The 27,489-nt window shown below is 45.9% G+C and overlaps 2 protein-coding genes across 6 annotated transcripts; one reads left to right on the top strand and one right to left on the bottom strand.

Annotated features, from left to right (window-relative positions):
* Positions 1 to 871: 871 nt before the first annotated feature.
* Positions 872 to 3,738, bottom strand: PDZD11 (PDZ domain containing 11). Of its 2 annotated transcripts, XM_055727816.1 has the most exons (6): positions 3,586 to 3,738; positions 3,360 to 3,443; positions 2,738 to 2,794; positions 2,276 to 2,374; positions 2,047 to 2,107; positions 872 to 1,242 (listed from the first exon to the last, which is right to left on the bottom strand). In XM_055727816.1, the coding sequence occupies exons 1-6, from the start codon at positions 3,733 to 3,735 to the stop codon at positions 1,208 to 1,210; spliced, it is 486 nt and encodes a 161-aa protein (XP_055583791.1). In that variant the 5' UTR covers positions 3,736 to 3,738; the 3' UTR covers positions 872 to 1,207. The 2 variants fall into 2 exon arrangements, with proteins under 2 accessions (XP_055583791.1, XP_055583792.1); XM_055727817.1 differs by lacking the exon at positions 2,738 to 2,794.
* Positions 3,713 to 25,544, top strand: KIF4A (kinesin family member 4A). Of its 4 annotated transcripts, none has more exons than XM_055727806.1 (31): positions 3,713 to 3,814; positions 4,071 to 4,213; positions 4,320 to 4,434; positions 5,071 to 5,261; positions 5,550 to 5,642; positions 6,874 to 7,040; positions 7,896 to 7,990; positions 8,183 to 8,302; positions 9,475 to 9,650; positions 10,473 to 10,534; positions 11,209 to 11,344; positions 11,831 to 11,889; positions 12,075 to 12,180; positions 12,867 to 12,932; positions 13,213 to 13,398; positions 14,059 to 14,162; positions 14,469 to 14,613; positions 15,105 to 15,215; positions 15,956 to 16,039; positions 16,620 to 16,733; positions 16,975 to 17,130; positions 17,542 to 17,636; positions 18,080 to 18,209; positions 19,060 to 19,230; positions 19,631 to 19,738; positions 20,599 to 20,676; positions 20,767 to 20,868; positions 21,505 to 21,666; positions 23,046 to 23,165; positions 23,832 to 23,954; positions 24,734 to 25,544. In XM_055727806.1, the coding sequence occupies exons 2-31, from the start codon at positions 4,091 to 4,093 to the stop codon at positions 24,920 to 24,922; spliced, it is 3,687 nt and encodes a 1,228-aa protein (XP_055583781.1). In that variant the 5' UTR covers positions 3,713 to 3,814; positions 4,071 to 4,090; the 3' UTR covers positions 24,923 to 25,544. The 4 variants fall into 4 exon arrangements, with proteins under 4 accessions (XP_055583781.1, XP_055583780.1, XP_055583779.1 ...); XM_055727805.1 differs by having other exon boundaries at positions 3,762 to 3,833; positions 11,212 to 11,344; XM_055727804.1 differs by having other exon boundaries at positions 3,762 to 3,833.
* Positions 25,545 to 27,489: the final 1,945 nt, after the last annotated feature.

Raw genomic sequence — 27,489 nt, 5'->3', positions numbered from 1 at the left:
AGCAGGCTGGGCTGGAGCAGTCTCCCAATCACAGTCATCCCCTGGCCTGGAAGGTGCCGTTAAGGGCAAAATTACAGCATCACAGAAGGGTTGGGGTTGGAAGGGACGTGACAGACCACCGAGCTCCAGCCCTGTGTTTCCTTGGCACAGGGCTGAGGGTGGTAACAACCAACCCTCCAGAGATTTCCTGAGCGGGAATAAGATGAATTCCAGTTGCTGCACTCATTTTATTTCAGTCACTACAGAGAAGTCAGAAACACCACCCACAAGGCCGGAGCAAGGGCTGTCCTGATGCCATCTACAATGTGATACCACCACGTACCACACCCAGATTTGCTAGTAACGAGCATGTTTTCCTCTGTGCTTTGCCAGCGCAGGGTGCAGCAGGCTTCCTCCCCTTTCTCAGAGGAGAGACAAGGGGAGTTTACCTCGAAGTGGTGGGGAGTTCTGATGGGAGGTCGTGAGAGGGACAGGGCTGTGCCAAGTGAAAGAAGCAGGTTCAGCGAGTGAAACCCTTAACCGTGCAAGCACCACACCTGAGGGAACCTGGACAAGTGCCTGCAGCAGTTGAGGAACATGCTCCAAGCGTCTTGGTCCTGTGTCGCGGGGGTCATTAAGCAGCAAAGAGGTACAAACATGCTTTGGCAGACTAGTGCAGCTAGAGATGTGCACTGAGTTTGAGGGGATTTTACTCCTGTTCCTTGAGTCCCAAGCAAACCCAGTAATGTAGAGCAGAGGTAGGACAGTGGAGAAGGAAAGAATTTCATGTCACAAGAGAAGCGAACAGGTTGATCTCTTGGAGGACGCAGGCCATGCTCTGCTCAGGCACGCTCAGACCCTCTTGGCCTTACATTTAGCAACAAGGGCTGGATCCAGAACCAGGAGAGCACTCATTTAATTTAAGTCCTGCTAGAACAGAAGCACAGATCTTGCTGGAGAAGCTTCCCTCCAATACCCACATCAACACCATCAGCTTGTTTCAACACCCAGTTCAAGGAGTACAGAATAAAGCCCCATCCATCTTCCAGCTAAATGAAACTCTGTTGGAATCCTTCCATGCAGGAAACTGAGCTGATGCCTGTGCAGCCAACAGGACATTGTACTTCCAGTGACAGGTGAAACAGGATGTTTCATCTCAGATGTTGAGGAAAAGTAGTGGAGTTTTTTGCAGGATGACCACTCTGGAGACTCAGCAGACAGCTGCCTACTAGTGAACAGTTCTTTCCTTCTGTCTCTGGTAATCTGGAAGGGAAAGAGAAGAGAGGCAGTCGCTGATGGCAAGAGGGCATTAGCCAAAATGTTATAGGAAAACATATATTCTGTTTATATCTCACGAAGTAGAGAAAGCGTTTGCTACCCCCTTGGGTAGCAGCTGGCTTTAAAATAGCATATTTGCACCTCAGCCAGTCATTTCAAGTTATTTTAGGGCACGCAGAACAAAAGTTTGTTTGAAGTCCTCTTTTCTCCTGATCCCTATTTTTGTTCTTTCTTCACTTAAGGGTCAGTTTCCATTTTACGAAGAATCCTTGTTTGCCTTGACTTGACCTTTTCCCCACACCCCCCTTCTATCTATGAACTTTATGGGTGCAGAAACCGAGTTAATATGGTCTTTTCCTTCACTTAGAATTTAAATGTTCTTAGGGAGGGATAAAAGCCACAAGCAGCGTCCACCACTGGCACAGATCCACTAGCGACAGAACTCATTCCTATGTTGTTCAAGGATAAATAGCTACTTCTACCACTCTAAAGTTAACATTTCCATTCAAAAGTCACCCCATCTTTTAGCACTGTGTGGATAAGCCCTGCTCTACAAGTTTTTTCTATGAGGGCAGCCAAAGCCAGTCCTTACTGTTTTGTACCTTTTGGTACCTGTCCTTATCCCCAAATCAAAGCCTAATGTTCTTTCTGATCTGCAGGCTTAACATCATCTACCACCTTAGACTTGCAACTGCTAAGCTCAGGTGGAATCAGCAGGGATGCACAGGCATCTGCGTCCCAAGGAGAAATGCTGCTAGGTGACTGGACTTGGAGCTATCGGGCACTTACTGTAGGGGAAGTAACGCACACGCATGGTGATTTCACGGGCCGTCTTCAGGATCTCCACAGCCTGAAAGCAGAAAGAGTCGCTGCTCAGTGACCAGACCGTGCTGGAGAACAGGAAAAAGGAATGCATCGCAGCTGAGTTGGTGCAGGTTGAAAGGTCGGACAGAGATGGTGTGTGAATGGATTCTCTACCCTGTCCTTGCTCCAGCACCTGGGCCACAGGAGTGCTCACCTTGCTGTGCTCAATGTCCTGGAAATCCACATCGTTTACTGAGAGCACCTGGTCCCCTTCTTGCAGCCCAGCTCTGTGCGCATCCGAGTCAGGGATCACCTGTGAAAGGAAGAGCAGAGACAGTAGCAGTGACCCTTGGCATGGCCAGTGCCACAGCTCCCCTCCATGCAGCCAAGGCAGTCCAGCTCCAGAGCCGCCCCACTGTGTCCATCCAGTGCACTCACACGGGACTGGGGAGGATGGGGAGTACGGACTGCAGCACACCAGCAACACTGTGGGTGGGGAGAGATGAGGAAATGGTGCGGGACTGTCTGATTGCTGCTTAGTGTGTAGGAAATTACAGCTATGAGTCTGGAGGTGCATATAAAGCATATGACAGTCTCCCTGCACACCCAGCTGGCTCAGCAACACCCAAGGGAACAGACAGAATGCAGGGAGGGAACGACAGAAGGACAGACACACCTTAGAAATGAAGATTCCCAGCTGTGAGGCTTTTCCTCCCCGGATATTGAAGCCCAGCTGTGAGAGAAACCAGCAGTGAAACACAGTCACCTGCTTTGGCCCGGGACCCTTCCCACTGCTAACGTTGTCTCTTGGATGGAGCAAAGGTGTCAGTGCTGCGGCACTCGGCCGGGCAGCAGGGCGCACCAGGCCCTCTGCTACCTTCTGCACCATGGCAGCTTGGCCAGGCGAGGGGCCCCCTGTTCCCTGTCCTTTATCTGCTCCACATCCCAAAACACCGTACTGCTCTGCCTCGCCCACGAAGCTTTCTGCTCCCGCTGTGGCACGGCCCTTCCCGGCGGGGGGGGCGGCAAGGCCTGCCCTTAGCCCCCCCGTCACACCGAGTCCCCGGCTGAGGGGAGGGCCCAGCGTATTCCGCGCTGCGAGGTGCTGCCGCTCTGGGAGTACAGCAGCCCCGCAGCTCAGCCGCTGCGCCCGCCGCTTTTCGCCAGGAAAGACACCGGGAAGGACGGCCGCGAGCCCAGCACGGCAAACCCGGCGCCGACGGGCCGGGCGGGCAGGACCCGCACCCTGCCGGGGGGGGGGGGGGGGGAGGTGGGGAGGAGGGGTAAGCGGGTCTCACCTGCGCTCCGGGCGGCTTCTTCAGGACGATGGTGCGGGGCAGGAACTGGGTGAGCTCGTTGTTGTAGTCGGGGTGGTACACCCTCTGCAAGGCAGCGCTGCGGCCCTCAGGCGGCGGCACCGGCCGGGCCGCGCCGCGCCACCATCCCCGCCACTCGCCCCCGGCCCGACCAGACCAGGCCAGGCCAGGCCCGGCCCCCCGGCCCGGCCGCCCCCCGGCCCCTCACCTCATGCGGCGGCACCCAGGCGGGCGGGCTCTCGTAGGGCGGCAGGAAGACCACCGGGAAGTCGTCGTAGGGCAGCCGGCCCTCCATGCTGCCGCGCTGCCTGCCGGGAGCGCCGCGCCCCGCCCGTGCCCGCCCGCGCGGCCTCGCCATTGGCGGCTGCTGCGCGCGGCCCCGGTTTGAACGTTGGCGGTTGCGGCGCCACCATCACCCAGAGCAGAGGCGGCTCCAGGTGGGTCCCGCAGCCGCCGGTGAGCCCCCCCCAGCTCCGCCCCGCTCCCCTCCCCTCAGGTGGGACTGCCGGTGGTCGCTATGCTTCCCCGCTCCCCGCTGGGCCGGGCCGGGAGGTCGGTAGCGGGGGCGGGGCGCTGGCGCGGCCTAGGCCCCAGGGTGCCGGGTTGGGGGGTAGGCCGCAGCGCCGGGCTCCTCCAGGGCGGTCCCTACCGGGCCGCTCCTACCAGACCTCACCTGGCTGTGTTCCTCGGCAGGGCGGCCCCGGTGGGTGAAAATGGTGAGGGAAGACGACAAGGTGATCCCGGTGCGTGTGGCGCTGCGCTGCCGTCCCTTGGTGCCGAAGGAGACCAGCGAAGGGTGCCAGATGTGCCTGTCCTTCACGCCGGGGGAACCGCAAGTAAGGAGCCCGCTCTCTGCGCCGGGGGTCGGCCGTGCCTGCCCCGGCTCGCTGTCGGGGTGCTGGGGGGGTTGGTCGGCGCTGCCTGCTCTCCTCTCCTCCACAGGTGGTCGTGGGGAGCAATAAGTGCTTCACGTATGACTATGTGTTCGACCCGTCTGTCGAGCAAGAGGAGGTCTTTAACACGGCTGTCTCCCCTCTCATACGAGGCATCTTCAAAGGTTTGTTATAACTGAGTTCAGGCTCTGTTTTCAGACACTGGGGGTTTGGTGGCCTCGGCTGTGTGGAAGATGGTGCTGTTTAATTCTGTGTTTTGACTTGCTTTTTGATTTCCTCAGAAAATACAATCCTGTGCTATCTACATACTGACCCCAGCCACTCATGAGAAGTGCCAGATCTTGTCTGCTTACAACCTGTTGTACCCACAGGGCTAACAAAATGACTTGTATGTGTTCTTTGGATCAGGCAAGAGGATTTTGTCAAGAACGCTATGAGTATTGATAAGCATCCCATACCAGAACCTGTTGGCGATGTGCAGTGGAGCTGGGATGACGGAGAAGTTACACTGTGTTTCTATGACTAGCTCTAGTAAAGCAACAGCACGTTCTTGAAAGGGCTGGAATAATTTTATCAGCATTTTGGGGAGCTTTTCACTGACTTTTTTTCCCCCAGATGTTGCTATCTGTGACCTGTGCATAAAGATTGTGTGAACTGATAGTGAGGGGCAGTGCTTTTCTGGAAGGATGCTTTTACTAGAATGCAGCTTTGTTCCTCAAAGCTTCCTCTGGTTCCCATGTCTGGTTCAAACTGTCTGATCTGGGCTGACTGTCTGATCTGGGTGTCCTTTGTTCCCCCAGGGTATAATGCTACTGTCTTAGCCTATGGACAGACAGGATCTGGAAAAACATACTCTATGGGAGGTGCCTACACTGCCAATCAAGAGCATGACCCTAGTGTGGGGGTCATCCCTCGTGTAATCAAACTACTATTTAAGGAGATGGAGCAAAGGCAGGATTGGGAATTTATCCTCAAAGTTTCTTATCTAGAGGTAAAAGTTGCTTTGATTTTCAAACTATTATAAAGTTATGAATTAGTGATGAAATGAGCTTTAACGAGGCTACCTGCTTCAAGTTATAGGTATTTATTAAGTCAAAACCTAAGACTACATAAGGTCTTGTCAAGAACTGGGCTCTGAGTCCCAGGTATCTTTTTGTATAGGTAAAATGAATGGACTGTCATACAAAGTTAGCTGTGATTTCACTGTAACTGTACATCTTTATGCAAATGGTTCTCTTGCAAGGCTGTGAACCCTGAACTGCTGTTCTGATGTTTTCAGATCTACAATGAGGATATTCTAGACCTGCTGTGCCCATCAAGAGAACGGCCTTCTCAAATCAGTATACGAGAAGATCCAAAAGAAGGCATAAAGGTCTGTTGCCATGTTAGATATGGGTACCCAAGGGGGCAATGTGGCTAGGGATGGATGTTTTGGTGAAATAACTGTCTTGACTCCTTGAGCACTGCTCTGTATTAGTACATACGTAATCACCACAACTACTCACTCCTCTCAAAACTGAGCTGTTGATGATCCTTAAGTGTACTCAGATAACAAAAATAAGTTAGGAATTCACAACAAAACCACTTTCAAGCCCTATTCTGACTTTTTTTTTTTTTTTCCAAAGCTGAATGCGGTGAATAACTGAGAATGTTATACTTCAGGTTCCTTCACCAAATTTCAGATTCTGTTGCAATTGTACACTTCAGTATGGCAGAAGTAGGGTGCAACAAAGGGATCCTGAGGGGAAACTATTTAAGTGGCCAAATTATTTTCTTAGCAGTTTTGTACAGATGTGTGCTTACAGTGTAGTGCAGAAAAACCTTGTGCTACTGCTTGCTCTGTGTACACATTTTGTAGCTAAACTTCCATCTGTCAGTTATGTTTTGTTCATACAGTTTCAGTTTGCAGTGGTGGATAGGTTGGCAGTTGTCTTTTGCACAGCTTAGGTGTGTGTGACACCTGTAGCTTTTATCTATTAATATTTTTGTTATGTGTAATCCTGTGTTGCTCACTTGCCTCTAAAGTACTGGGGTGCGACTCATCCATGTCAGTAGTGGCATTGTGATCCAGGGAGACAGAGAAAGCACAGGCTTGCCAAGGAGTATGACGAGTCCCTACTACTTGGTCCAATCTGTCCTTTATGTCCCTAAAACCTGCCTCCTCTCTACTCTATTCACACCAGCCTCCCCACCACATCAGCCAGTTTTCCCCTTCCTCTGCCTGTGACTGGCACAACTTTCAGCTACCTGCTTGGCTGAGGATATCTGAGAGCAGCTATGAATTTCTCCACAGTACTGGGATGTTCTGCTTCCATCCCATAGCCTAGTTGACACTCAAGCAGGCACAGAGGAACTTCGTGTGTGTACATAGGAGTAGGATGAAGGAGAGGGGATGTGAATTAATGTTACTGTTAGGAAGTTCAGAACAAATTTTTGGTGGGGGAAGTCTATCTTAAGCTTCTGTCTTGAAGCGAGACTGGCTATTATGGATGCAGTAACTATACAGGGACTTCGTTTTGCCTGCTGTAGTCTAAGGATAATTTTTCTGTTGTAAGTTGGGGTGAAGAGGGAGAGGATAAATAATTCTTTCTTCCTGGATGCAGATTGTAGGGTTAACAGAAAGAAATGTCACCTGTGCCCAAGATACTGTATCCTGCCTAGAGCAAGGGAACAATTCCAGAACGGTGGCCTCCACAGCAATGAATTCTCAGTCCTCACGGTCCCATGCCATCTTCACCATTTGCATTGATCAGAAGAAGAAAAATGACAAGTAAGTGTGATCGTGCAGCCACTCCTAGCAGATGTTAGGAGTCAGACTTACTCAAAATTTCATTGTCCTGTGTTGTGGTTTAACCCTAGCTGGTAATTAAGTACCACACAGCCGCTTGCTCGCTACCCCCTCACCCAGAGAGATGGGGAGGAAAATTGGAAAGGAATTTAAAACTTAAGGGTTGAGATAAGAACAACTTAATAATTGAAATAGAATAAAAATGAAAGAACAATAATAACAATGATGACAATAGCGGCGGTGGGGGGGTGGAGTATAAAATCCAGAGGGGAAAGGAAGAAATATGTGATACACAATGCAACTGCTCACCGCCCACTGACTGATGCCCAGCCAGTCCCCGAGCAACGACCTGCCCACCCTGGCCAACCCCCCAGGTATATGTAGCAAGCATGAGATCCCATGGTATGGAATACCTCTTTGGCTGGTTTAGATCAGCTGTCCAGGCTGTGTCCCCTCCCAATTTCTTGTGCCCCTCCAGCCCTTTTGCTGGCAGGGCCCGAGAAATTGAAAATTCCTTGACTTAGTATAAACATTACCTAGCAGCAACTAAAAACATCAGTGCATTGTCAACATTGTCCTCACATCAGAGCCAAAACACAGCACAGTACTAGCTTCTAAGAAGATAACTAACTCCATCCCAGCTGAAACCAGCACATCCTGTTGTCCTTTCTTGGTCTTGGATAAACTCATCTGAGCTATTATGGAGGCAGTTATTTGGCTGCCTCTAATATGCATTATATTTTTCAGCCCAGTAGCTCAACTATAGTAACCACTGGACTGCTCCTTTCCTAACTACATGTGTACTTGAGAGAGTAAAATAGTTTATTTCTGTCATAGGAACTGCAGTTTTCACTGCAAACTACACCTGGTTGATCTTGCTGGCTCAGAGAGACAAAAGAAGACCAAGGCTGAGGGAGACAGACTAAAAGAAGGTCTGTAGAAAAGGGCTACTATACCTTGGGTTTCCTATTGCTTTTCAGTTAATATTAAAGCATACCAGTAATTTAACCCCTCTAATGTGCCTTTTTTAAATCTTCTTTAATGTTTTTCTTTAATAAGGGCAGTAAATTGCCAGTTCCTAGCTATTGAGGTGGCTCTACTCACTGTCATCTGTTTGTATGCAGGCATCAACATAAACAGAGGTCTCCTCTGCCTGGGGAATGTAATTAGTGCTCTTGGGGATGAAAATAAAAAAGGTGGGTTTGTCCCCTACAGAGACTCAAAGCTAACAAGACTGCTGCAAGGTAAGAGACAGGTGATGATAAAGCCTAAATTTATAGATGCACTTTAAATAACAAAGTAGCAAAAACCCCAACAGCCATACAATCACAGTTCAAAGCAGTAGCTGCTGTTGACAAAGGGATTGCATTTATTGGTTTTGTTCCTCTTCTCTCTGAAACTAGACCTTTTCTATATGCTTATTTTTAGATTGCAAGTGTATTGAGATGGTCTCATTTATGAGTCCAGCTCTTCTGCCGTTCCCATGTGATAGGAGGAAAGGAGACAGATTCAGTGTGTGGGCTTTTTTTGGTGGGGAGAAGGAAGTTAAGGCTGGAAGAAGAGATCTACTATTATAGCCTAATTATAGCTACTTACTGGAGGATACAGCAACCAGAATGAAGCCCCAGCTGTCTGTGCCTTCACTGTGTGTCATGTTTGTGGTGTTCTGTTAGTCTGAATATCTGGTCTTAGTGGTACTTATTTTTCTTATAGTTGCAATGTTCTTTTAATACATTTTCTCTAAATTAGCCTTTGATATCGCCATAGATATAGTATTGCAATTTACTGGGATTTTTTTGGTAGTTAAATAATTCAGTACACAAAGTTAGTGTCTTGAATGTTATTCATATCTGAAAGTATCTAATGAAAAGAAACTGGATTATGCAGAGCTTGATGTGGGGCCCTGGTTTTTTTTTTCTCATAAAAAAAATTTAAGTAGCCAACATGTGTTAGTGTAAAACCAAAGGATAAAATGCCATGCAGCTTGATGATCTGAAGAAACGTGTTCTTAGGCAATAATTCTTTAAATTGGAAAACAGTGTGAATTCTGGTGTCTGCACATGTGTGAAAGTCTTGAGTATTATTGTGTGGGAGGAGATGGGATAGAATTATGCCAGAAATGACATACAGAAATTGCAGCAATTACAGAAATTACTTAACAGGACAACAATATTACTGGGGCATCTGATGTGAAATCATTGGTGTTTAGAGCTGAGACGTAACTTTGGCTTTAAAAAAAAGCTCTTCAGTATGGTACTGACTGGGGCAGAGGAGAAAGTAGATGACAATGACACAAAACTACAGCTGGATATCTTCTAGCTGTAGTTTGGAGAGGCACTTGTGTCCTTAGATAATCTTACTAGTCATTCTTACTCACTCTCAAAGCTTTAATTACGCTTTTTTTTTTTTTTCTCAGACTCTCTGGGTGGTAACAGCCACACTCTCATGATTGCCTGTGTAAGCCCAGCAGATTCCAATCTGGAAGAAACTCTAAATACTTTGCGCTATGCTGACAGAGCAAGAAAAATAAAAAATAAACCCATTGTGAACCTTGATCCCCAGGCAGCTGAACTGCATCATCTAAAGCAGCAGGTACGGCATGCTTACTTCATGTGAGAGGAGTAGATATGTTGGTTTGGTACTGAGTTCAGTAAACAGTGAGCAAAGGCATAGGATGTCTAGCTACACAAGATATACAAAAAATATTTAGTGTGTGATTCTTGATGGCCCTGTAAGTGCTGTAGAAGGGAATACATGAATGTTTCTTGTAATCCTACAGCAGTTATTCAATACTATAGAAAAAAGGTGATGTTAGTGTGATACACATTTCCCTTCCACTGAACAAATTATCTCCTGCCCATTAAGCTACAGGCAAAACTGGAAATACAGCGCTGGTTGCCTTGCTGACATCACGTGCCTGTATCCAGCATGGAGTGGGAAGTGGAGAGTGTTCCTATGTAGTCAGCTTCAGAGGGAAATAAGTTGCATAAACTAGAAGTGGTTAAACACAAAGCCAGAAGTCCTCAAGGGCTGGTCTGTGGGTGAGGGTTAACCAGGCTTGCTGTGCTCACTTGGCAGCATGCATATGATACAGTCTTTCGTGCTGCCTCTCCAAAGGAAAGCTCAGTAATCTGATTCCACAATGGAGCAAGTAAGTGGTTTTGCTTACTGCACAGGAGTGTTCACCAGAGCCTAGTGAATGTTTATTAACGTACTGTAAATTCAAACGTATTGTAGTAGCTTAGGAAGATAAGTGATCTGGCGCTCACGAGTCATGTGAAAGGTAGCAACAGAGAAGTGGTTCAGCAAAGTGGGAGACCTTTAGATCAGCAAGGTTTCTTGACACCCTGCACATACAGCCATCTAGTTACTGCATGGAAAAGTTTTACAAGAAGTAATTGTTTGTCTTTCTAGGTTCAACAGCTGCAGGTGTTACTGCTGCAGGCCCATGGAGGGACCCTCCCAGTGTCTATCAAGTAAGATCTGTAGATTAATGCTCAGTATCTGATGGCCATCACATATCAGCAAAGGCTCTCGATCTCCTTTGCTCTAGACAGTACTGTAGTATGAGGCTAGAGTAAACTGGTTGCTTTCTGATAGGATCTGGACTTTTTTTTCTTCTCTTCTTTTTGTGATGCTTACTGAAAATTCCATGCATGTATGGCTCATCTACTTTTGTAGTAAACCTCTTGCGACTGCAAACATCTGTTGTAGAAAATATGAGAGGAACTAGGCAATGTATTAGTGTTTCTCAGGCCCATCCATCCCTCTTTTCCTCACCCCTCTACCCCTAAGTGTAGAGCATCTCCACCTCCATTGTTCTTGAGCACAAAATGCAGGAAAGAGTTGGATTGTGTAGTGGTTGTCTTCTGAGGATATTTCAAAACCCAAGTAAATGCAGTTTACAGACTTATCATTGGTTAAACAGCATTGCTGTTTCAAAAGGATGTTTTCTTCTCTTGCAAAAGTCTACTTTTGGTATGCTGCAGTACTTTTTTGAATTCAGATTAGACTTCCTCCAGTTAATTCTGTTCATCTGCTACAACCTATACTTATTGTAAGTTATTTAGGAAACTTGGAGGTAATTGCAGTGCTGTTACAAACCTCTGGCAAAGTCAGTTCACAAGCAAACTGGTCCTTAATGTTTCAGTAGTACGGCACCTTTAGAGAACCTTCAGTCCCTGATGGAGAAGAACCAGTCACTAATGGAGGAGAATCAAAAACTGAGCCGAGGGCTGAGTGAGGCAGCTGGTCAGACAGCACAGATGTTGGAGAGGATCATTCTGGTAAGGTTCAGTTACCCAAGAAGAGCTTTAAGTTGCATGACTTGCCCTGTTAGCTTGAAGGATTATTCATAGCAGCTCCTGTACTAATGGCCTGTTAAGAATCTCTCTTCAATGTTCTTTTCACATTTATTTCAAATCTCTAGCTGTCAGTCAGAACCAAAAGTCTTCCAGACCCTGTCAGAGCCTACAGATCTGGTGACTTCAGTGGGGAAACCCAGACCTGAATATTTCAGCTTTCTGTTGCTTTAATGTTTTAAATACCAGCACTTGTGCATGCTTTCTTTCCTTTTTCCCACGCTGCTCTGCTTTGTTTTGATTCACTGCAGTGTATATTCCTGTGGAAAAGGCTAAACAAACTGGTAGCTATGATCATGCAAGATCTTTCAGCACATTGATTTGACACAGACTGACAAATCTTTTGCTACAAATAAATTAGCTGTTTTCTGACTTGTCTCCTACAATTTATATAATTCTGACTTCTTTTAGACAGAACAAGAAAATGAGAAGATGAATGCCAAACTAGAGCAACTTCAGCAGCATGCTGTGTAAGTCTATTCCCACACCCTGCTCATGCTGAGGAAATGTCTTTCAGTATTAAATGTTTTTGTTGGGAAAAACTGAATACAATTTCTCATTTGTATGTTCAGTGGGGAAGTTGTTCCTTACTGGCACGTGTGACACACATGTGCCATGTAGTACTTGGGGACTTATTCCCACATCTGCATTACAGGTGCAAGCTTGATCTGCAGAAGCTGGTAGAGACTGTAGAAGATGAGGAACTAAAAGAAAATGTAGAGGTGATTCGTGATCTGCAGCAAGTATTGGCCCAGTTGCAGGTAAGACTGAATCCAGGAAGAGTGAATGCCAAGTGAGTTTACTAATTAAACTTAAGGTTCTTCTGCTAATCCTCTGAGCAGTGGATTCAGTTCTGCAGAAACCTTGCTTAAGAAGCTCAGGCATTACAAGTATTCAATGACTCTTGATATCCACTTCAAAACAAGCTGTCCTGCTGTGCTTTTAATGCTGCAGAAAGGCCACTTGTGCTTGAGTGACTATGTGTGGTGGAAAAAAAGGAGGAGTCTCCATAAAAGAATCTGATAGTGGGAGATAAGTGTGGGTTTACTATTCAAAAGTTGGGAGGAGAATTATAAACTTGGTAGTTGTAATGAGCAACACAAATTGCAGGGACCTGAAATTGTTAAATAGAAGTTGTCAAATCTTTGTCTAATTTAATAACTTCTGTTCTCCCTTGCTAGACATTCCTCCTGTTCCCAGAATCCTTACTCTTGTGAGGAGCTGGCTTGCCAGTGCTGGAGTTCAGGGAAGACTAGAAAGAATGGCTTGTCCAGCCGATCTAGGAGGAGTATGCTCACTTTTACTAAAGGATGAAAACAATGGCATCCTCTTTCCAGAGAGAGCTTTCTGAACAAGGAGAATAACCAATAGGCCAACAGACTGCTAGTAGCTTCATTTTACTTAATCTTCCACTTTTGACCAATGTCGTCTTCTTTGTCCTATATAGAGTGAAAATGCTGCCACAATGGAAGCTGCTGCAGAGATGGCAAACTCTGAGCAGGATGCTACAGCTGTAAGTGAGGGGAGTACAGCAGTGCAGACCTTACCAGGGGCATGTTTTTATGCCTTCATCATTTCTCTTTTATCTGCATTCTTATGCTAGTTTTTTAATCCAAATGTTTGGTAAATAATATGTGTCACACTTGTGCTGCCTTTCTGTGCTTTTATTTGCTCAGTGTGTTCCAGATCGATAACCTGTTCTCATTTCTGAATAATTTGGGGGGGGAGAAGAATTTGAAGCAGTCACATAGAGCTTTCAATTGGCCTCTCCTGCTCATTGCTGTCTCCTCCAGGAAGCAGAAATGGGCCAGGATACCAAGAGACCATCAGATGAATTCACCACTCAACATGCCCTCCGTCAAGCACAGATGTCCAAAGAGCTGCTTGAACTGAATAAAGCTCTGGCTCTGAAAGAGGCACTTGCCAAAAAAATGACTCAGAATGATAGCCAGCTGGAGCCCATTCAGTCCCAATACCAGGTAAACTCTTCTGAAATAGTTCTTGTAATGATATACTCAGTTTGTTTTTCCCAGTTAATGTGGCTGCTCCATGCTGAGGAGGGAAGGAGGAAAAGATCTATCCTCTCATGAGCATGTTCTTAATGGGTTTATTTCCTTAAGCTGATTTGCTGCCCCCTTGGGCATAGTGGGGAGTTAACTGTAGGTATCAGCAGAGAAGGTGGAGGGATGACCATGCCCAGCTATTTACAAAAAGCTCTACCACCAGAAGATGGTCTTTTCCCTGAAATAAGCTATTAGCTACTAGCTGTTGTATGTGAAATGGGCTCCTCTGCTTTTTACTTGGAGGTTTGCTTGGCTGCACCAAGTTAAAATGCAAGTACTTCATTGTTAACTCTCGTAGTACAGCCAGCTGTACTTCCCCTGTTCACCAGCTGTGCTGGGATCTCCCATCTCTGAAATTGTTCAGTCGTAACTTTTAGTTTGTCACAGTGGTTCTGTGGACCAGCTAAGGTTTCAATGTATGGCAGTGTAGCCCTTTTGGTGCTTATAGTGCTTTCAGATAAGGTGGTCTACAGCCTATTGGAATGTGGTTTCTCAAGTTTTCCTGTCTTAAAGCTGTGTCTCAGAGTGTAATTTCAAGGTTTTTATTTGGGGGCTTACTACTCTTGTCCTTTCTAGGCTAATATCAAGGACCTGGAATCAGAGGTCAGCAGTTTGCAAAAAGAAAAGGAGGATTTGATCCTTGCTCTGCAAATGGCAAAGAAGGATGTCAACCAAGCCAAGTAAGAGTGACTGTGCAAGCCATGTGGCTTATAGCACTAGAAGTTGTGTTAGTGCACCTGTGCAAGTTCATCGTCTTGCACTTTTACAGTTTGTAAAAGCTCTTATTTTTATGCAAATGCATCCCTTTAACATGCCATGTGAGTTGTATGAACTGCAGAGAAGCCTGATAGTGGGCATTCATCGGTGGGAAAGATGTTAATACACAACTGCTTCATTCTTCAGAAGGTGTTTCTAAAGTTGGAGAGTACTTGTTTGAGAATAACAGTTATTGGGGAGGCTGTCTTTAAAGTGTGATTTCTTTACAGACTGAGTGAACGGCGTCGGAAAAGACTTCAGGAGTTGGAAGGGCAAATCAATGAGCTGAAGAAAAAGCTGAATGAGCAATCAAAGCTCTTAAAGCTGAAGGAATCTACAGAACACACTGTCATCAAACTGAACCAGGAGATCAGGGTAACTAACCCTAGCACGGAGTTCTCGGGCTCGCTCCAGTGTAGACAAAGCAGTTTCCAGATGGAAGGCACTTGCTTTCTGTTTTGTTAGACTGTAAATCCAGTTTTTGGCACAATTCCTTTCGCTATGTGACCACAATTGCTGGAGTAATACAATAGGCAGGTGACTACTGGGACTTGGAGGAATAAAAAGTCCAAAGTGTGTTCTGGCTATAATCTGATCATGTATTGCCTCAGTCTAAGCACTTGACTTCACTTTGATTTCCATGTGTATACTGTGCATGTGTTAGTCTACCCTTTATGCCTTAAGAAATGAATTCCTGGGGTTTAGCACTTTGAGAGTGTCCTTAGGCGTGCACTCTGAGTGGGCAGCACGCTGTAGTATTTCCCATCTGCCACTTCCCACCCCGACAGACGTGCTAGGGGAACATAAGTTGAAACTAACCAGAATGCAAGTACTGGACAATTCTTCCAGCCATTTCTGTTTTTCAGGAAATGAAAAACCAAAGGGTACAACTGATGCGCCGAATGAAAGATGATGCTGAGAGATTCAGGCAATGGAAACAACAGAAGGACAAGGAAGTGATCCAGCTGAAAGAACGGGTGAGCAAACAATAAGCCCCCAAAGTGTACTTCCCTCTGAAGAGTGAAACAAATCATTAAAGTGTTTGCTGCAAAGCTTTGTTTAACTAGCAAGCATCTGAAAAACATCTGGGGACTGCTTTGAAGATAACATAGTTCATATGGTTGCCACCTTTCACCGGCTGTAAACGGACTTGCTTATGTCTGCAGATCTTAGCTGTTAACACACTTGTTATGATTCAGCTCTAAAGCAGAAAGCAAAAATTAATAAATATTTTTAAATATTTAAAGTTGTAGGATTTGGCCACAGAAAGGTTGGAATTTAAACTTTCAAAGGAATATTGAATGTGCAGATAAACAGAATTGTTAATGAAACCCAGCTGCTTGTAGCATTCAAGTGTAATGGACAGCAAACATCTGTTCTTGAGTTCTGGTCTCACAGGAGTTCTTACTGTAACAAGTTTGCTCCTTGGTGCTTCATGGTTCTAAGTCTTAAGCTTTTGATTTGCAATCTCTTACAGCCTTTAGGCTCCTAAACCTTTTAATGGAAAGTGTGGAGCCCTTTCAGGCCTAACAGCCATTTGTTCTCAGAGGCATTACAAGGCTTAAGCTTGTAATGATCACTGAAATCCTTATCATGAAGCACTTGCATTACAGAACAGCAAATGTAATTATACTGTTCCAGGAAGCGTGAAATTGGCCATAGGTGTTACTGTGACATGTTAGCACAGATGGAAAAAAATCACATTATTTCCCTGCAGGATCGCAAGAGGCAATATGAGCTATTTAAGCTGGAACGAGATTTCCAGAAGCAGGCCACTGTACTTCGGCGCAAAACAGAAGAGGTAAGGAGCCAGTATCTGCTAGAAACTCCTGGCCAGTTCCAAAAGTTCTGCAAAGTGTGGTTGGAGGTGGTAACAGAATATGCAGAAACTTCTTATAAAAGCAGTTTGGAGGTCGGGAAATAGGTGCTTTTCTCTCTGTAGAAAAATACCATGCTTCTGTCTTGTGGCCTTTGAGGGATTCTAGTTAAATGTTTCTTAAAGGCTAAGATACCCTTTGACATCAGTTAGCTGTGACAGAGCTAGGGAGTGTAGAATGAGCTCGGTGGCGGTGAATTTGCTAGACTGCAGTTCAGAATTCTTTCAGGATGGCTGTATAGAATAAACCCATCTTGAAGCCATCGTTTGGGATACTACCTTTAAGGCCTGGAAGCAGATTTTTTTTAAACTAGGAGTCTCAGCAAAGGAAATGAAGTCAAGGACTCTAGTCTTGGCTTAATTCTGAAGTTGTTCTGGTTCTATTAACTTTACACTCTCTTCTCATCATCTCAATGTCTGGCTTGCATTGAGTACCTCATGTTTTCAACCATTGCAGGTTAAGTGAAGTAACTGCCGTTCAACTTTTGTGTAAAATATTTTACAGGCAGCAGCTGCTAACAAGCGCCTAAAGGATGCTTTGCAGAAACAAAAGGAGGCTGCAGATAAACGGAAGGAGAGTCAAAATCGGGGAATGGAAGGAGTTGCTGCACGAGTAAAAGTAGGTGACTGTTGTATATTCCAACAAACAACGGGCAAGCTTAGATTTGTTAACTCAGTAGGTGCTGCTGGGGTTGATGGCTGGAAAGCAGAGGGGAGGAATATGGATTTATGTATTGAGGGAGGTATTGTGATTGTTCAGTTTATCTATGCAGGCATTTCAGAGAATTCAGTCCTGAAGCTGAGACTACAGTGAGCCACTGTACTGGATTTTGGCTTTTGATGTGTTTTTCTTCCTCCAGAGCTGGCTTGCAAACGAAGTAGAGGTTCTTGTTAGTACTGAAGAGGCTCGACGGCACCTTGCAGACCTTCTGGAGGACAGAAAGATCTTGGCGCAGGAGCTCCTTCAGCTTAAAGAGAAGAAAGAGGCTGGGCAAAACCCCCCTCTAAAGCTCAGAGTAAGAGGGGGAAGTACTGTTTTCCTTGTCCCACACTTCTGGCTGTTTAGCAAGTACTGTCACTTATTCATTCCTATTTGACCTTTTCCCTCAAAAGGTAGGGATGGCAATGGTTACTTTTCTGGAAGAAAGGGTTAATGTTGTTTCTGTCCTCTGGCATGTCAGGGAACAGAGTTGCTAAAGTAACTTGTTACTTATTGCAGTGAATCAGATGGATGTGAGTGGGTCACCCCCCCTTATCACAGGCTTATGCTTTTGGGAAGGAGCAATGGAATTGAAGCCATAGGGAGATATTAGAGGCTTTTAGAGTAGTATGGCTTCTCTTCGCTGAAATGTCTGTAAATGAAAGCCCGGTCTTGCATGCATTTCTTCACCTGTTGCTTACTTCTGTCCATTGTTGCAATTCTTTAGAGACGCACGTACTCCCTCACAGATTTGCAGGCTTCAGAGATGGACCTTTCCATATCAAAGCAGATTGAAAGCCTGGAAACTGAGATGGAGCTCAGGTAAGGCAGTACGGCAACACTGACTTGCACATCCTTGTCTCTGTGTTTGGTTTTTTTTTTTTTTCCTCATATCTGTCCACAACTCTTCTGTGAAACAGAAGAGAAAGTAAAGTAACTTATACACTGACACTAAAAATGAGAAGAACATGTGGTTTTCCTGGTTTGAATGTTTCCAGAATGGGGATACGGGGACACTACTTGGTCACTAAGATTGCTGTTTTCTCAGCCGTTTGTGAGCATCTCTGTATGAGGGAAACATGCACTTTTAATTGGAAGTGTGGCAGGGAGGAGGAACTCCCTGGTATAGCATTGCAGACTCCAGGTGCCATATTAAGCAGTCAAAACTTTTAACTCGAACTAGTTTGTCTAATATTCTGCTAACAGTAACTTTAGCCCAGGTTTTCACTCGTGTTGTAACCTTGAATGCATGCATTCTCTCAAAGGAGCGCTCAGATAGCGGATCTACAGCAGAAACTCTTAGATGCAGACAATGCAGATCGTGCGAAACAGTGTTGGGACACTATTGCAACAATTCTAGAGGCTAAATGTGCTTTGAAGTATCTCCTTGGAGAGGTAAGTTCTGAATTTTCCTATTTGTATTACTAATGACAAGGGCTGTAAATCTGCTTAGCCAGGAATGAAAGGAAGTTACTAACAGGCTGACAGCAGTGATGAATAAAAGTGAAGCACTCTTGTACTGGATGAGGTTTATTTCCCTCACAACTTCTGATTAAAAAATTCTCCTGTACTGTAGATCACTTTGGGGAGGGAAATCCAAAAAACAGGAAGAAGGAAATGGAATCTATGTGGGTCTGGAGATATGAGCTAAAGCTGTTCTTACAGAATGCTTGCATGGGAATAAGAAAAGGGAAGAGAAAAAAAGTACCTAAAAATACTTCCTGAACAAGTAGGCAGTCTGCAGGGAAATGAGGGACATACGCTCTGAGGTCAGAGCAGAAGCAGTGGGATGGATATTGAGATTGGAGCAGACTGAACAAGATTGATGGTAGGAGAGGGTAGGAATTGGGCTCATGCAGAATCAAGGAAAGAGCAACTGAATGATAGAATCGTATATCAGTCCCTGGTGCTTGGAAATCAAAGGAAAAGAATGAAGGAGCTAATATGGGAGAGCATTTGTTTTGGGGGTCCCCCCAGTACTCAAAACCAAAGTGCTGCAGGAAAGGAGATCAATCTAGAACTGCTAACAAGACTTCCTGCTATCTGTTTTGCACTTCCGTACTAGCTGTCAGATGTCTAGCTCTGAATCTCTTGGCTAGTTCCCTGTTGCTGATGGCCAGTCCAGTTCTTAGGGTGGCTGGAAGTTAAACAGAAGTGCTTTGCCATCAGACCACCATGTCTGTACCAACAGACATCAAATGTGGAACTCATTGACCCAAGCAATTAACTTGCTTTTCTTTTTCAGCTGGTCTTCTCAAAAGTGCAGGAAAGCAAGCTGGAGAGCAGCCTACAGCAGAGTAAAGCCAGCTGTTCAGACATACAAAAGATGCTGATTGAAGAGCGAAACCATATAACAGAGATGGAGGCTGAGTTCCAAAATCAGCTTTTGGTGCAGGAGCAACATCACCAGGAAAAGGTAAAACCCAAGTGATAGAAATCCTGAGGGCTCCTTTGTCTTGGGACTCTGGGTCTCAGATCTGCCTGGTGATAAAGGCAAAGGGGACGTGCTGAAACAATCTGTTGCTATATGTCTGATCGGGATTTGTTACTCTTGCAGACTGTTAACAAAAGCCCAAGAAATCTCCCTATTCATCTTCTGTCCTATGCAAGTTGTCTTATTCAATAACTTTTTGCAGTGCTCTAAGCAAGGATGTACCACCTGAACACACGATAACTTTTAAAGTAGATCAGGGTGGAATCATGCTGGGAGTAGCAGAAAGAATCTTTCTGAAATTGTCAAGGCCTTTGCCTGGGTTACCAGATTTCTCTTCAGGAATTCATAGCTGTTTACCTCTGCCATATTAACTTGCTTTTAGGTTCTGTACCTGCTTAGCCAATTTCAGCAAAAAGAAGCAGCAGAGAAGAAATTGGAAGATTCACGAACTGAGCAGGAGAAACAGCTGCAGGAGCGACTCAGGTTTCAGGTAAAGTGTCTGGAACATGGCTTGGGGAGAGTGTGCTCATTAGGGCTATCTGTTACTTAGAATAGTAGCTTTAGAGTAAGGAAGGTGCAGCAGGATTGAGAGCGCTTCTGTCTGTAGCTAAGATTGCTTGATGCAGTTGTTCAGAGAGGATAGTTGCTTTACAGGTTTGAGTAAAGCTTGTGGATTTTTTCTCTTGTATATCTTCTGTTAAATTAATGTAAATGCAGCAATGAAACCCACCACAATCTGACCAGTTCATGCAAACGTCTTCCATGCTCAGAACATGTTTAGTTAGGATATTCAACATGCTATTACTAATCCTTTGCTGTACAGCTCCACTGTGCTATCAGCAACAGAAGAACTTGACCTTATAAATATGTTTGCGTTAAAGGGGAATGGAGTAATTTAGCAGGAAATAACCCCTCCAACCCTGCCTTCCAACTCTGTCACCGAGGTGAGAGTTTTACAACAACACGTTACAAGCTGCACTTTGTCTCGTCATTAAGAATTAAGTGGTGTAGCAAGCTCCTGTGGAAGGGCATGTTCAGTGATGTATTAAAGCAAAACCAGTCCTAGGTGCACCTAATTTGGAGACAAACCTTAGAAATAGAGGGAGTTTTCGATCCTTTCAGAGTGACCATTTAAGATATAATTCCCTCTGTATTAGCAGTTATGCATTAAACAAGGTAGTAGCACTAATGGTTTTCCTGATCTAGAAAGTCAGAGCTGATCTCTCGTTGGAGAATACAAAGAAACCCCTCTGGTGTTGCAAGAAAGATACAAACAGAAAAATCTGTCCCAAACAACTACTTGTGATACCCCTGCGTAAGCCTGCAGATTTCCTCTTGTCTTGCAAACAGGAGGAAGAGCTGGAGAAAATGAAGGAGATGTGTGAGAAGAACCAAGAAATTCTCCAGGAAAATTACACTCTTAAACAGGTAAAGATCTGTACAGACGTAAGTCACAAGAGCTTCCTGGCAGTTGGGTTAATGTATTTAGCAAAGCTAACTTTTTTTGTCTCTCAACAGAAACTAGTGCTCCTCCAAGTTGCCAGTGGACAGAAGCTCCATCACATTCAGCAAATGCCACCTGAGTCCCCAGATTCTTCTTTTGAATATATTCCACCCAAGGTAAAAATGCTGCATGCCAGTTTCCATGCTTACATTGTACCTGGGTTCTTTTCAAAAGTTAGTGTTGGCTATTAATAGTGTCTTTCTCCCAGGCTGCTTTTTACAAGGCATCCTGTTCTGCTTGTTGAAGTAAGCCGGGTCCCTACTTCAGACAGTCCTTAAGGCTTCTGTTTTCAGAATACTTCTGAAACTAGCTTGCAGTAGTTCTTCAATCTTAAAAAAAGCAAACAAAACCCCAAAATTGTTTCCTCAGTGTAATTATGTCTGACTCTGTATCTTCCTTAGTAATCCAGGTGTTTTCTCTGTAGCGTTTCTAGTCTGTGAATCACGGAGCAAGGCATCTGTTAAAGATGATGTAATCATTGCCTTGCAGAAGAGCTAAGTCTTAGTGCTGGGAGAAATAAATGTTTTATTTTGTCAAGACGGACACAAATCTATTTCCAAGTGTTTGTCAACTATAGCAGTTTAAAAATTCAGTCAGTCAATTTAATCCTGACAAGTTGATCTCCTCTCTAACCGCCTTGGCTGTCTTGAGAGGAATGGGGCTGTGGTAGTGGTACTCTGATGTGCTTTAACAAAATGTAAACCTACTGTTATTTCTTCTGGGACTTCAACCCTTGTAATTTCTGTGTGTAGCCAAAGGCTCGCCGGCGAACGACAGCAAAACCCCATGCACCATACAGAGAAATGGATGTCAAAGAGCTGTTCTCTGACTCGGAGGCGTCTGGAGAGGAAACGGAGGATGCAGACTGGGTTCCGGTAAAAGTAGTCAAAGGAGCAAAGAGAAGCATGATGGGGGTAAGATCCTGTTACCTTTTGACTTGTTATTACCTACGAGGGATTCACATGCCTGTCTCCCTAAGGATCTAGTAAGTGTACAGAGAAACAGTGAGACTGTAGCGTCTCCACTATTTTCTGAAAAGCCTTAATGTGGTGGTACTGCTGGCACTGGTTGTGTATGATCTTCTGACAGAAAGAGCAAAAGCTTCCTATAGTCAGCAACACCTTCCTAAATAGTTTTTTATTGGACAAGTCGTCTTCTACCAGAAGACACAGGTGTTCTGTCCTGTTACCTGTGGCTGAACTGGCCTATATGTTTCAGATGGCAGCAAAATAGTGAGCCCTAACAGCAGCCTTATTCCTTCACGGAGCCTATTTTAGGGGAGAAAAAAAGGGATGGCCTGTCATGTATTCCTGTGTACCGTTCCCACTGTGGTGTGCTGCGGCTCCTAGTCCTGATAGAAGCCTCAGCTTCTGTCTTCTGTTTGTATCAGTCTGCTGGGCCTGGAGCTTCAGCCTGCCGCTCGGTTAATTCCTGACGCGGTGGAAGAGATGACCTGAATGTGCTGAACACAGGTTGCTGTGAGCCAATAGGCATCTTTGGGCTTGAATTGCTACGAAGCCACATCTCCACTGTGAGCCTTGTTCTTCCTGTTTCACAGGGGGGTTAAATTATTACACACTTCAATGTTGAATGACTGAAAATGCCAGCAGTTACCACAGAAAAGCTTACGAAATTTAAGACCTAGCTTTAGTTCCTCTCAGTGGAGCTTGTCAACCTGAAATACAGTACTGTTAGTGGTTTGGGTTTGGGGAAGTTCTGTTTGGCCATGTTGCAGGAGGGAGGGTTTGTGCCTGACACTTGGCTCCTCTGAGTTCATTTTAAATTAATTCAGCCCTGCAGAACTCCAATGCAAATTACTGCTAGTTCACACCTGTAGCTTGGAGCAGCTGGGCTGTGCAGTCTGCTACTGCTTCACATACCCAGATTAGCAAAGAGATTCATTGTTCTGATGTGCCGTGAAAGAGCTAAATTAGGTCACCTCCATCTAGATGGAGGACGCTAGGTGTGGTGACTCAGGTTTGCCTCCTAGTGTGTAAATGGTAGCTTGTCTAACTGACACTGAAAGTGGCATCCCTTTGGATAACTTGGTCAGGGACTGAGTAACTGAAGATGCTTATCTTGGAGATACTGAAGCAAGAGATGCCTCTGTTGGGGGAAAGACCTTGTTTCTTTTCCTGCGGTGCAGGACTGGCCAGAAAACAGCGAAAGATTTGTGGCAACTTGGGGATGGTACTGTCCACTAGATCGCTTCAGGTGTTGACAGCTGTGTCAATTCAGATGCGGTCTCTAAAACACCAAAGCTCTTTCTGCATGGAATTCTTTTCTTACTCAGTGCTCTTGCAAGGGCTGGTGTGGAAATAGACAGTGTGGCTGCAGGAAGCAGAAGATGAGCTGCACTGAAGGCTGTAGCTGTGACTCAGCAAAATGTAGAAATAGAGACCGTGGCTTCCCGGTGAGTAGTGCTGTGTTTGTGCGCCTGAAAGGGCTTCACCCAACATCGTGCACAGTTTGTCGAGGTGAAGCATATGCACCTTTCTGAAACATTACTAACTGTCACTGTAATTCAGTGTTTATCTGTGGTAACTGAGTATAGAGTCTTCCACTGCAGTACCAGGCTCATGCACTAAATACAGCAATTTGGGAGATATCACGTAGGTTTACCTGCTGCCATTTGTCAGCCACAAATCTGGGGACAAACAATTTAAGTCTGTCTTCTACAACTTCTATTTACTAAGTGCATCTTTGGCTTCAGATGGCACAAAAGCTTAACTAATTTGCAGATATTCTCTTTTATTAAGCATGGAAGGGATCATTTGGGGAGGGAGTTGTAGCAGCAGGAAGGTTCATGAGCAGCTGATGGTCACTAAAACTCTTGCTGGAAAATTCTGCCTTGCTCTTGGATCTTAAAGACTTGAAGCAGAGACCTCCCACAGTAAATCTTTAATTATTGACTATTTTATGAAACCAGTTGCCTGACAGGCATCTAGCATCCTGTACTATGAATTACTTTGCAACTGGAAAGAAGGTGGCTTAGGTACCCCTAGTGTTTCTTCAGCCGTTGGTGGGAACGGAAGGGATGGATATTGTAGAAGTGCTTCAAAATGCTACTGCCCCTCAGGATGCCGCACTGTGTCAGGACAAATCAAGGGACTCTGACGGCTGCTTCAGACTTGAAGACCCCACTGAAGTGGCTTCAGGAGAGACTTTCTTTCAGCCTGTGTGTGTCACACCAACTACAAAGGTAATGCCTAAAGCTGTAAGAACAAACAGTGGTTCTGATTGTGCGCACACTATAGCTGGTGATGGATCTGAAAGGAGAAAAATCCCAAGATGATAGACTGCGGCTAGAAAATTCTGAACAGACTACAGCTGTCAAAGCAGCTTGTATTTAAGTCTTGAGTATGTTGAGTTTCCATACGAAAATCTTGCCGTACAGGTTTGTCGTGCTTTCCTGCTGCACCCTTCAGCAATAAGAGAGGGCAGACTTAGGGCAGATACTGGGAAGAAATTCTTCCCCGTGAGGGCGGCGCTGGCAGAGGCTGCCCAGAGCAGCTGTGGGTGCCCCATCCCTGGGGGTGCTCAGGGCCAGGCTGGACGGGGCTGGGGGCAACCTGGGCTGGTGGGAGGTGTCCCTGCCCCTGGCAGGGGGTTGGGGCTCGGGGGGCTGTCAGCTCCCTCCCAGCCCAAACCAGGCTGTTGATAATTGAGGAACTCATGGGACAAAACTGTCTAAATCCAAACTTACTATTAAGCCATTGTGTACTCCAACTTGGCAGCTGTAATCTTGTCTCAGCTGAACAAATTCACTTTTCCCATGTGTACCTTTGCCCACAATTCCAAATACTGTCTCTTCCTGCTCAGCCCATGAATTTGTCTTTAGAATTTTGACTTGAGTAAAGAAATCAAGCAACTCCTGATATTGGCCTGGCAACTTCTGTATGTGCTGCCCCCAGCACAAGCTGGCTGGCTTCTTCAGGGTGGGTACCAATGCCAGAACTGTCTTCCTTGCTTTTCTGATAGGTCCTGAAAGATATCACAGACCAAGATGTGTTCATCAAGAAGCCCAGCACTACTGCTGCTTCACAGCTTGTGAGAGATGAGGAGTCACAAGAGAACCAGATACCATTTATAAAGAGAAAGAAGAGAATACTGAGTAGCAATACCAGCTTCTTCTCAGGTTGCACCCCTATCAAAGAGGAGCTTGACTGACGAGCCCAAAAGATGCTCCATGACTGGGTTGTGCTGTGCTTCTTCACATGATGTTGCTCGTGACTTTTTTAAAAAGTGTTGGGATCTCTCCCTGTGGCAAAAGCCTGATGGCTGTTTTGCCTGGCAGCTTCTGCCTCAGCAAGGGAGCCAGACGCTAGTTCTTGCTAGATGATGTTCAATGCTTTGTAAATATGTGTATGTCTGAGTCTTGGGCCAATGGTGAGAGAATTTCCTTTGGAATTTCTGTAGTGAGTGGAGGTGATTTTTATCCAGGTTGCTCATTCCAGCTGCTGCCTTCATCTTGAGCTGTGAACATGTGGGGTACAGTTTAATCAGTAGTCTTGAACTTTGCATTTGCACTGGAACTCTGAGTAGTGTCTCTTCCAGCACGGATGAGGAACTGTCCCAAGCTGCCACCCGAAGTGCAGCGGCGCTTGATCTCGGGCAGCACTGTGTCTGTAGTCTTAAACTAGCTAGCAGGTATGAAATGGTCAGTATTCCTGTACCCTTTGGGGCACCGGCCTGTCCTTGTTCGATGAATTTAGAAAATTTCTAGCCATCTGTGAATATTGTAGTAATTTGAACTTTGTTGTAGCTTTAATAATAAAGTAACTAATAAACACCCCTGACTTCTGATTTTACATTGTGTACAATGAGCCACACAGGCACGCTGGGGTCTCTGCAATTAAATTTGGCCTCAAAGCTTTCAGCAGTTGTGCTGCTGACTGCCAGTAGGACTAGCTCTAGCTCTTTTTCTGTCATACCTTACTCAAAACCTACGTAGCCCAAACAGGGCACTACTCCTTTCCTTTTCCCTTCATTGTCTCTTGGTCCTAAGTTTTGAGTTACAGCATGAAGGAAAAGCAACAGATTTTTTTTTTTTTTTTTCCTCTAGTGGTACTAGTAATAACCTAGGCCTACCCTTTGACTTGCAGGTGGATGCCGCCCCTTCCCTGAGCTTGTGGAGTCCTCTGTTTATCTTGAGCTTGGTACCATATAAAGATTATGTTGCTTCTGGCTCGGTGTGAGCTCAGCAGGCTGCTGGGTGCAGGAGCTGTTCAGGCATGCCTTTGTGGCTTATTAAAGGGTAACTGGATGGTTTCTCGTGGAGTCAACACGTAGCTTTCCCTTTGCTCTCTTACAAGCTTGTTCCCTGTATGGGGAGTGGTTGGAGCAGAGTTCTCGGCAAGCTCCTGTGCGTTTGCGGTCGAAGCTGGGTTCCAGCTGTACCTGGCAGTGCCTCTGCGTGCTGAGCTCTGCGGGGCACAGGCCAGTGGTGCCTGTGAAAGCTGCCAGCCGAGTCATGATCCCATGCAGTCCGCTCAAGAAAGAGCTGTTGGCTGACTGCTCTTCTAACTTCAGTCATCTCTCTGCTTTCCAAGTCCCTGCTTTTAAGATGTTTGTTTCAAGGTGATTTAAACAAGCATGTAAGCTGCGAGGACCCGACCTGCTGAAAGGGCATCCGTCTCCCGTTCCACACACCTTCCTGTCCTTTCTGCAAGGGCTTGGAAGCTGTGAGTCAGGATCGCTTCGCATGTGAAGAACAAAGGCACAGCACAAAGGCAACTAATCTTTGTGCAAGTGAAACACGAGGTAACAAATGCCTGTGGTTTCAGCAAGCTTGTCCCACTTGTAGCCAGGATTGTAAGTAATCCGCTGTGGTGCTGGGAGCGAGTGCCAGGGGCGGTGTTTGGGGAGCGGCCAAGGTGGCAGGTCTGGTCTCTCCCCACCTTTCCCAGGTGCTGCTGCCCCGCTGGAAGGCACCGGTGAGGAGCAGCTGCCCAGGACAGCAGCTCACCCCGACCGGCAGGGCCAGCTTAGCCCCACTGCTGGGAAGGGATGAGGCCCGGCTGCACAGGGCTCCTGCCCCGAGCCCCGCCGCACCTCCGTGCCGGGGTGGGGATCCTGCTCTAGTTAGCTGTAAGAGAAGAAAAGCCATAAATCAGAAAAATGGGGTTTTTTTGAAGCTAAGGCAACTTTGGTCCATGCCCTTGTACTGCCCGGTTCCTCCTGTCTGGGTGCTGGGTTTAGTGGGGGCTGCACTGGCTTACGCTGGAGACTCCAGAAAGGCGCTTTCCCCACCAGCGTGAGGAGGCGATGCGACCGGCTCCCCCCCAGCCTGCACAAAGGGGGGCTGAGGGGCCCCGAGCGGTGCCCAGCCGCGCTTCGGCCAGCTGCAGCGGGCACGGGGCCAGCATGGGCCCCGGGAAGGTGCCCCCAGCACCAGGTGCTGCAGGACGTGCTCGAGCATCTTCATTTGGTGCTGCTGCGGTGCTGGGAGCCCAACCGCTGGCAAACTGCCCTGGGGGCACGGCAACCCCCTCTCCTATATGTTAAATAGAGTAGAATAACGTATAACACAATTTTTATATATTTGCGTGTGTGTGTATTTGTATAGCATATGTATGTCACCGAACAAGAGTGCACATGTATGTGAGAATTTAAATTATACATATGTTAGAATAGATATATAAAAGAATAGGTATTTGTGAACATTGGGTGTGGATATGTATCAATATTTTTTACATACAATAGATAGTATTTTACAGATTAAGTTATATGTTTTA

This window comes from Falco cherrug, chromosome 15, assembly GCF_023634085.1.
Source record: "Falco cherrug isolate bFalChe1 chromosome 15, bFalChe1.pri, whole genome shotgun sequence".
Taxonomy (NCBI): Eukaryota; Metazoa; Chordata; class Aves; order Falconiformes; family Falconidae; genus Falco; species Falco cherrug.
This window is presented reverse-complemented; position numbering and strand designations above follow the sequence as displayed.